The following is a 10399-nucleotide window of genomic DNA, read 5'->3' as shown; positions in this document are numbered from 1 at the left end:
TGCTGTTGCATATGTGTAAAGGCATGACACTTGGGTGAGACACCAAGATGAGTGAAGTGATCAGAGGGTGCAACGAGATATGCTGCATTCAGGGGATTTTAACTGTGCTGGAGCCATTTTCAGCTGCAGGAACTTATGTAGGAGATTACCCAGAACCCATCTAGTCTCCAGCAGCGGCCAGATGCTTCAGTCTATGGTGAAGAAGGCACACCTGCTAACTGCAGTCAGGGCAAGGGAATTTTTGCCTGCTGCTGGTTGATAGTGTTGGAATCACCCTGCCCATCTGCTGAGGGACGAGCTGGGCTGAATGGGGCTGGTACCCAGTGAAGGGGAGGACCCACCGCTCAGCCTCACTGGGTGACCGGAGCCTCCCCCTCCTTACCCAACACAAGGAGTAGGAGGCTCCGGTTACTCGCCGGACCGGCCGGCTCCCGGTCCCGCCCCCCGCCGCGGTGCGATGTTGGGGTGGAGCGCACTCCCGGGACTATACCCACCGGTGAAGCGTGCGGGAGTTGCTCGTTTCGGGTCGCTCCCGGGGATGCTGGATATGGAAACGAACACTGACCCGTCGGAGCTGCAGCTGCTGGGGGTGTATGACTTCGAGAAGGACTTCAATCACCTGGAAGCCAGGAAATGGATGGAGGAGAATTGGTGAGAGGAGAGGGAGAGAAGGTTGCTGACCCGGTGCATCCCGGACTCTGGGTAGCCCTATTGGGTTCTGCTGCTTTTAGCAGAACAGTTGTGAGGATCTTCAGTCCCGAGGAGGAGAAGTTTGGGGGTCTCTTGTTGCATACCTGAGGCTGTGGAGGAAGGGCTGCAGCAGTGCATGCGGCAGAGCAAACAGTGGTCCGGGTGGTGCTACAGCTTGTAGGGAGATGGTGATGTGGGAAGAGGGTAAAGAGCAGCCACGGATGGCCACTGCAGCCCTTGCACTGGCAAATAGGGCACTCAGCCCTGCCATGCTGCACTAAAACTTGAAAAGGTGTGGGATGTAACACAAGGCACTTGAGGCTCTAGCTTACGTGAAGCAGACCTTTTTAGGCATCCTATACGGGCATCCTCTGCCTGTAGAGTCTCATGTGTAAAGGGATGAAATGCATTGATGTATTTGCTTTGGATCCTGCTCACAGGATACCAGAACCTGCGTCATCCCATCAAGGTCTTGTGGAAATCTCCATGATGTAACAGTTGGCTTTCTTTTGTACAGTTCCCAGGGTTCTTGTTTGCTAGCTTTTCTCACTGTCAGGGCAGGCTTCTTGTGACCAAACCCAATCTTAACATGAGAATGGGAGATCTTTTGTTTCTTGGTGAGAGTACTTTCCTGAGGCTACTGAAGTCTGGCTAAAAATAGGTAAGTTTGGGTCTTTTCCTGAGTGCTCCCTCTTCTCTACTCGCAGGCAAAAGTCTTTTATTATTGGTTTCATTTATTTGATCACGGTCTTTGGAATCCAGCATTTCATGAAGGAACGGAGGCCCTTCAGCCTGCGTGCACCACTGACCCTGTGGTCCTTCAGCCTGACCTTGTTCAGGTAAGAGCCTCTGCCAAATCTGGAGACAGTTGTAGACCTTCCCTCAGAACCAGATTGATGGAAAGTTCTGGTTATCCACTATGTCACTAGGGAAATTAAATTTTTTCTCTTGAAGGCCCTTTCTAACTAGGGGAGTGACCTGCTTATACAAGTCATTTATTTCTCACCAGAAATATTCCAGCAAGTCAAATGAGTTACAAAAGGATTGCTGGGGAGAGTGCTTGAAAATCATTAGTGGATAGATTTGAATGTGAAGCCTGCAAGAGCAGAGATCTTCCCACATTGAAAGGGTGCCTGCCAATTGCGAGTTTGATTTGAGGTCTATTATTCTTTAAAATTTAGATTTCTTTCCCTTCCCCCCCCCCCCCCCCCACCATTTTCTCTAATCCCGTTGTGTAGGAGGTGGGGAAAATTCTGCTACACTCACAGAAGCACAAAAGATTATCTAAAATGTGTTTTCAAACTGTCCAGTCTTAGAGTAAAGGTTTCCTGTAGTGGCCATGAAAATATTTCAGCCCATGCTCTGTATTTAAACAAGCAGGTGTCAATTTTAGAAAATTGCCCTCATCTCCACAACTTTTTCTGTCTGTTTGGTGGGACAGAGGAAGACTAGACTACTACCTCTGTAACTCCAGTTTGCTTTGATAAGGTCAAAGAGACACTGGTTGTCCTCTGTCAGGGCAGGGTATGGCAGTGGTCTGTAAAATCACAGGTTGTGGGAAAGGGGAGGCCAGGGGATGACTGTTCATGGTCTGTTCAGAGACAAGCTTGTGCAAATGAAACATATAGGTTGATAACAAAGAAAAAGTGGTATTTCTTCTCATAAGCTGTAGGAGTTGCCTGCCACAGGAGGATATAAATGCTCCCTGTGGGCCCATGTCATAATGGTGGGACATCAGGACAGTTGTCCTCCATTTCTCATCAGGTGGGGCAGCTTTTGCTCAAGTGCCTCTTCAAGCATTGGAAGCAGGGGATGTAATGAGGAAGCACTCTTTAATGCTGCTCTGTTTTGCAGGAATAGGTTTTATATCCTGGCTAAAACTTGTTAGGAAGTCTAAGAAGGCAAATTTTGTTTAAATGTCTCCGAGACTGCCCTGAGCATCAAGATGGAGTTAACTGAATATCCATAGGTGCAGAGCTATCAGAGGCTATGTTGAGGCCCTGGGCACAGTATTCAGCTCTCCTCTGGTTTTCTTGCAGTGTCATTGCAGCCTGTTGGGTCTGGAAGCAAATGGCCTTCCTCCTCCTTACCAAGGGATTTAAGTGATCAGTGTGTAGCCAATCCTTCTTCATCCACCCTGTTTCCAAACTTTCGATTTATCTATTTGTGCTGAGCAAACTTGTTGAACTGGGTGAGTCTGAAATTTCTCCTTATCCTGTGTGTTTATAACTCCTTTGCTTTTACAAGCAGATTTTCTTCTACAGGTCTCTCTCCAAATGCTACTTGGAGAAAAGGGTTGTTTATCCTTGCATGTGTCACTCATTTTCTTGCTCCCTATTGCTCAACTCAGATGATATGCTTGCTCTCCATGGGCTTGCAGCCTGGATCCCCAGGCCAGTGCCTGGACTAGGCAATTCTGCACTGGAATGACTGTGGCGAGGGGCCAGCAGACAGGCAGGGAGGGCTGGCCTGTCCACCGAGTTTTCATACAAAGAAGTAAAGAAGAGCCGGTCTGAAGTGCAGTGCATGTAGATCTGGGAAAGCAAGCCTGGGGCAAGGGGCTCTTATACTACAAACATGCCAGCAGGTAGGGTGCCTAAATGGTCTTTTTCAATACAGATTATTTAAATGGGAACCTAGGTTTTGTTGGGATCAAACCACATAACGGCTTCAGCATTGAAGTTTGCTTGGTCTGTCTCATGTGAAAACTCATGCAACTGCTGTGCTTTCACCTGACTAATGATACACCTCTCCCCCAACCCCAGGTGACACTCTGTTCATTGTTCTCCGGAAGAAGAAGCTCATTTTTGTCCACTGGTACCACCACTTAGCCACGATGATTATAGCCTGGTGTGCCTATAAGGATATGGCAGCTGGCTTGGGGTGGAACGCAGCCTTGAACCTCAGTATCCATTGTTTGACATACTGCTACTACACTGTGACAGCCATGGGCATCCGGGTACCCGCCTCCATCGCCATGCTAATCACCACTTCACAGATGGTGCAGATGACGGGATTTGTAATAATGAACATCTTTTTGTTCTTCTGGAAGGATAATAAGCTCTGCCAAGTCAACTGGCCGGTGTTTTTCTTTTCAACTGTCTTGTATACCACTTTATTGGCCCTCTTCTTCAACTTCTTCATAAAAACTTATCTGAGTAGCACCCGCAAATCAAAGGGGGATTAAAACCAAAGGATGGAAGAAGAGATTGGGATGGAAGTGGGAAGAGAGGGAAAGGGGAAACTTTTTGCTTCTGTCTGAAGCCCAAGTGCCTGATGGGGTTTAGGAAGAGATCATTGTGGGTAAGAGCTTTCAGCATAACTTGCATATTGGCCTTTGGTGTATCTGCCTTGCAGTGGGTGGCATGCCAGAGTGAGGTGCGAGTTGTGGCAGGCTGGTAACAAGAGAAAGGGAAAGAGGCTGAGGGCTGGAGACCTCAGGGTTGTGGTTCTGCTTTTCCTTCTTCTCTGCATCACTTGGGTTTGCCTTGTGCCTCACTTCCTTCCTGGGGACTGATAGAATCCTGCATGCACCAAGACTCTCCTTGGAAAAAAGGTAGGGAAATTCCTCTCAAAGCAGCACTGCTCTCTCCATGGTCCCCAGTTTTGGGGAAGAATAGAGCTCAAACCTGCTGCTACTCTGCAGGGAAGCCCTAATTTATTACTGGTGGGAATAGCACTGAAATGGAAAACTCCTGCTGTTTTTTAAGGCTATGTAGGGAGGGGATCTGTCTGGGCTCTCTCTTCTCTGTGATGCAAGGAACTGCATCCCATGAACTTTAATGGGTGTTACCTGTGGTGTCCCTTTTGTACAATATTAAACAATCTATTTAACTTGAGTACCTACTGCCTCAAACCCTAAAAACTGAGCAGGGTCCAGCTCTGTCCTGCAGAGTGTGTCAGGCATTGTCAGTGGTCCCAGCCCATGGCCAGTCTCATGGGCTTGGGACAGAAGGGTCCCAGAGTCAACTCCTCTCATGGTGCACCTGCCACTGGGAGAGGTGTTAAAACAACTAATAAATGCTATCATGTATGGATTGGTTAATTGACTGATTTCTTTGATGCCTTTTTCATACTTGACCTTCATACAGAACTATGAGAGGAGTGCTGCTTTTTCTGTCTCAATACTGTCTCTTCCTGAAGGTTAGAGGCATATCCAGCAGCCTCTGTCCCTCTGTGCTTACCCCTTCTGCAGTCATCAGCTGGTCCTGCTGCCTGAGTGCCTTTGCTCACCACCAGGGAGCTAGAAGTGAGAGAGATGATAAAAAAATCAGGCTGTTGTTTTACCACCTGAACTGAGCATGTCACTGTGCTTCATAAAGCCAAGATGTTCCTCAGAGCCTGAGTCCAATTGTCCAAGCCTCTGGGTGGGTGTTGGCTCCTACCTGGTGAATGAGATTTGGCCTTTCACAGGGCTGTGGGCTGCACCTTCAATGCTGGGAGATGGCAGCAGCCTGTGCCCTGTCCAGCCTTCCCTGACAAAGGGCTGCTGCTCAGGATTTGGCAGCATGTTGGGTGGTGGTGTAACAGTGCTTTCCCCAGGTGTGGGAAAGGCAGGACCAGTCAGCTGAAGTGTTGGGAAATAGGAGTAAACTGGCTTCCACATTTAGAAGGTCTCTAGAGAAGGGATGGTGAACATACGGGGGTAATGGAGTGGTCTCTCTTCTGCATGGTGTTATTTGGGGCACTTTCTGTAACAGCTGTGGTCCTGGTGGAGCAACTGCCAGCTCTCCTCTTATTTGTCTACAGCTGCCCCAGGAGTGCTCCCTCAGCTGTGTTGCACATCTGTGCCAACATGCAGAATCATAGAATCATCAAGGTTGGAAGACACCTTTAAGATCATCAAGTCCAACCATCCACCCACCACTACCACTGTAACCACTAAATCACATCACCCAGCACCAGATCCTGATGCCTCTTATGTACCTCCAGGGATGGTGACTCCATCGCATTGCTGGGCAACCTATTCCAATGCTTGACCACCTTAACAGTGAAAAAATTTTTTCTAATATCTAATCTGAGTAATTTCCTCTTGTCCTCTGTAGGCAGAGTAGAAGAGACCAGTCCCCACTTCACTGCACCCTCCCTTCAGGCAGTTGTAGAGAGTGATGAGATCCTCCTGAGCCTCCTCTTCTCAGCACTAAACAAACACAGCTGCATCAGCCATTCCTCACAAGCCAAGTTTTCTAGATCATTCATGAGTCTTTCTGGACACACTCCAGCACCTCAATGTCCTTTCTGAACTGAGTGGCCAGAACTGAAAGCAGTACTTGAGCTGTGGCCTCACCAGTGCCAGGTACAGGGACATGATCGCTTCCCTGGTTCTGTTGGCCACAGTATTCTTGCTACAGGCCAGGATGGCATTGGCCTTCTTGGCCATCTGGTCACATTGCTGGCTCATATTGAGCCCAAGCCCTTTTCTTCTGAACAGCTTTCATGCCACTCCTCCCCTAGCCTGTAGCTGTGCCTTCAGTTCCTGCAATACCAGTGCAGGACCCAGTATGTCACCTTATTGAGCCTCTTGCAGTTGTCCTTAACCAACTGATTGAATTTGTCCAGGTGTCTCTGTAGAGCCTTCCTACCCTCGAGGAGATCAACACTCCCACCCAACTTCGTGTCAGCTGCAGATTTACTGAGGGTGTACCCAATCCCCATGTCCAGATCATCAATAAAGATGTTAGGACTGGCCCCAAAACTGAGTCTCGGGGAACACCACTAGCGATCGTTGACCAACTGGATTTAGCGCCATTCCCCACAACTCTCTGGGCCTGATGCAAAACACTTGAAGAAGTGGTATGTTCACAGTTGCTCTTTTTCTACCTAAACTGCCAGTCTTGGTGCTTCAGAGGTGATGCTCTGTGGGATGAGGTGAGCTGCTCCATCCCCCTTGCTCTACAGGTGCTGCCCCCACTCAGCAGTGCAGAGCAGGGCCCTGGAGGCAGAGCTCTGCATCTCCAGAAGGCTTCAGCCCTCTAAGAGCTCTTTGTAGCTCCATCCATACAGGCTGCTGGAGTGGGAAGTATCTTTCAAGGGGCAAGGATCAACCCAGTAGGAGGGTTTGCAGAGAGTATCTTGTGGGAACCCTTTCTCCCCTTCCAAGAGGCATTGCAACTTTTCAAATAGCCACATCCCTCCACACAAAATGAGGATCCTGCCTTTCCAGTGCTGTCAGGAAGCCTTGCCTTTCCCCCCACCCCGCAGCCCCGTGCCTTCCCCAGGGAATGCAAACCATCAGCCAGCCCAGCATCAGTCCCTTTGCTCTGCTGTCCTCTCTGGCAAAAGAAGAGAGAGCAATTAACTTCCCAGACCTAGCTAGAAAGATTTTATATCGCTGTTGTTGTTTGGCAAGTTGTCTGCAGTGCTGACCTGTGGGTGTGAGGAAAGTGGTGGTGCTTTCTGGGGCTTGGGGAGCTAATAACAGCACCCTCCTTTCCCAGTCAGTGCTATTGCCCTGAAACTTCCTAGGAATGTCTCCTCCCGGTACTTTGTGAAGAAAAGTCCTTCTTATGTGTGCTGGTGAGCTGAAATAGACAGCAGGCCTGCTTTGGAGGGGATGTATCTTGGGGATTTGTCTGTTTTTGTTGAGTTGGGTTTTTTTCTACTTTGAGGGCACAGAGAGCAATCGGTTGCCTCCCGCGTAGGAATCACTGCTCAGGGGAAGCCGTCATCCCCGCTGAAGGCGTCTTTGAGGACCCTTGCACAGCTGGAACAACTTGTCTTAGGGGCGCATGAAGGGATGTGCGGAGGGTGCGGGATGCAGGGGAGCAGCCTTGCAGCTCTGGCACGGGCCGGGCAGAGGACGCGCTGCAGACACGGAGACTTAGCGAGGGCGGGAGTAGAAAGAGCTCCAGGCTGCGAGAACCGGTGAAGCCGGGCTGGGGAGTGGGCGAGAGCGAGGGGGGAGGTTTTTCTCGGAGGCTGTAGAGGTGCCGCGGTAGTGGGGAGGTTTTTCACTGGCTTTATCCGTGCCGCGGGAGGGGGGCGGTTTTTCCCGGAGGTTTTCCCGGAGGCTGTAGCGGCGCCGCGGGCAGGAGCGCGGCACACCCTGCAGGCCGCCGCTAGGTGGCGCTGCCGCCCGCGCTGAGGGCGCTGCCGCCGGGTCGGGCCGGAGCCGCAGCCCCGACGGTACCGGGCTCTGAGCGGCGGCTGGGACCGCAATTAGAGCCACCTCTCACGGCTGCGGACCTATCTGAGCCCAGCTTTAACATGTGCAGCAGGGAGGTTCGCACCCACCCCGCGCTTCGGGACTCTATTGGCAGCACGCACCAAGCAAGAGCGGTCGGAACATCCTCCTCTTCCATCCTTCGCAGGACGCGAACCAGGGACGGTGCCGTGCTGCTTCTCTGCTGAGAGGAAGCACCGACAGCAGCTGCTGAGGACACCCAGCGCCGGTGCGCTCTGTGTCAGCCTTCAGACACAGCTGCGGGCGAGTGGAGCGCACAAGCCATGATGGTGATGGGGGCTAAAGTCTGGCCTTGAGTAAGAAAAGTGCAAGGAAGAGAGTATTTAGATAACCAGGATTTTTTCAGATCCTCTCGGTGTGGTGAACCTCACACAAAGTAATCCCAGAATTAGTCGTTGTTATCTACAAGAATTCCCGAGGAATTTCCCCCTCTTCAAAATGGGGACTGGGGCCAAAAGCCAGGAACTGCTCACAGTTAAATCCCCCCTCAAAAAACCCATTAAAAAAAAAAAAAACAAACAAGAAAACCAAAACAAACAAAAAACCCCACAACAACAACAACAATGAAAAACCCCAACCAAACAAAAAAACCCCAAAACAAAACACCAAAAATCCTGGATCAAATAATCTCACTATGTGTAACACTGGAGATGAGCAGGAGCTATATGGACACATCAAGAACAGAATCTGGTCAAAATAATCCAATTTTCCTCTCTGACAGGGTAAGGGCATGGTGACAGAGAGCCTTGGCTGCCAGTCAAGCGGCTTTTAAGGGTGATCTAGATGGGATGTTGGGTAGGTACAAAACCCATTGGATAATTATACCCAGAGAGTTATCCACAGTTCACTGTGGAAAAGGAAGGGGTCTGTTGAGTGAAATTCAGGGACATCTGTTGTGGGTCCGTTTTTGCTCAGCACTTCCATTAATGATCTGGATGATGGAGGAGAATGTGCACTTGCTAAATCTGCAGATTGGGAAGTATCCAGTGACAAAGTTATTTGCCTAACAGGTCTCCAGAATAAGCACGATCCTGCTAAAAATCACATGCTTGGGGTTGCAGTGTCAGCAAGATATATCTGGGGGGGGTACTGGGGGCTTTTGAGAGAGAGGAGTACTGGGTAAGGCCTGTAGAACACCTGCTGAGTTTGTGCTGAACCAGAGAGCATGATGTCCAAGCCCTGGCCCTGTGGGGAAGAAGCTGAATGTGGGAGGCTGAACTGGCTTGGCTGCACCAGGAAGGCAGGTGACATTTGTCAGACAGGGGACATCTCCCAGAGTGCTCTGCTGCCAACTTGCTCGATTAATTATTTGCTGTGGGCCATCTCTGTTTTCTGTAGATTTTAAGGCTTTCCCAGTGGTTGTGTCAGTTGTTAGGTACCATTGTACAAAGTGCTCTCAGCTCACAGCTGGTGTGTGGTTTGCCATCTGGTCTGGTGCAATACCTCTAGCTTCAGAAACAGACCCCATCCAGCATGGGAAGGGAAAACTTGAGCCAACTAGCCAGGCTCCAGAGCCACTGGCCACAGGTACCAGTTACCCGGTGTGGGTACTGAGTCTGTCCTGTTTAGGAGGTCTGGAGTAATGTTAATTGAAATGACTGCATGAAAAACCTAAGGCTGAAAAATCAGGACCTAAACTAGGTCTTGACTTTTCCCCACCAGCTCCCAGAGGAGATAATGAGAACCATGTGCTGGAGCTGGCCTTCTGCTCGGCATAGTTGGTCATATCTTTCATCCACTGAGTCCTGCAACAGTCAGCAGCAGCCAGTCTTGTACTGCTCCCCCCAGCCAAACATAATTTTCTCTGTGAGACAAGTAGAGGATCTTCACAAGCGTCAGAGCAGCATAGAGAACCACCAAGCACAGGGTGGAGGGGCAGTGTGTGTGGAAAAGGAGGAGAGGAAAGACCAGGTGTGTAAAGAGTTCAACTCTTCATCAAGGCAGTAGGAGAGGATTGTGGCACCCCCTGTCTTGGGTTACCAGGGGGAGAAGGTGAACTCAGCTATGAGTTGGGCTCAGTGGAGGAGAGGGTATTAGAGAGAAATATTAGGCTCTTCTTTCTTCCCAGAGATGGAAGAGTCGCGTCAGAGAAGGGAGTTAAGCACAGTAGCACCAAGATGAGGTGTGTATTTGGTGGAACGGCTGCTGGATGGCAGCTCCAGCACAGAATGGAAATTAACCACTGAATCTACTTCAACAGCACTGGTGCCCAGCAGCAAGGTAGGATCCAGGTTACAATGAAAGATATGGTCTGGGATGCACTGTGTCTATGTTTTAAATGTTTGCACTTGATCTTTGAACCCTTCCACTGGTAGCTGTTTCAGTGCAGGATATCTTGGCTCCCTCATTTTGGATTAGCTCAGAGCAAAAAATAATTTGTAACAGTGAGGGTGGGCTGACTCCTGCAACTGCTTTCAGCATCTGCTCATGAATACCTTCAGTAGCAACTGCTCCCTGTGGAAGACGCTTTGGCAAAGACTGAGCAGTTTATATGCTTGGTTTGTGAGTGACCTCTTACTGTGTCCT

The 10399-nt window shown here is 49.8% G+C and overlaps 1 protein-coding gene across 1 annotated transcript; it reads left to right on the top strand.

Moving 5' to 3' along the window:
- The first annotated feature begins 538 nt into the window (after positions 1-538).
- On the top strand, positions 539-3962 carry LOC104697939 (elongation of very long chain fatty acids protein 6). Its single transcript, XM_039553526.1, is given in 4 exon segments — positions 539-651; positions 1398-1529; positions 2730-2881; positions 3456-3962. Coding segments are annotated over 4 exon segments (819 nt in total). The 3' UTR covers positions 3878-3962.
- The last annotated feature ends 6437 nt before the right edge of the window (positions 3963-10399 follow it).

Source organism: Corvus cornix, chromosome 6, assembly GCF_000738735.6.
Source record: "Corvus cornix cornix isolate S_Up_H32 chromosome 6, ASM73873v5, whole genome shotgun sequence".
In the NCBI taxonomy this organism is placed as follows: Eukaryota; Metazoa; Chordata; class Aves; order Passeriformes; family Corvidae; genus Corvus; species Corvus cornix.
Note: the sequence above shows the minus strand (reverse complement) of the source record. Positions and strands in the feature narration are given on the sequence as shown.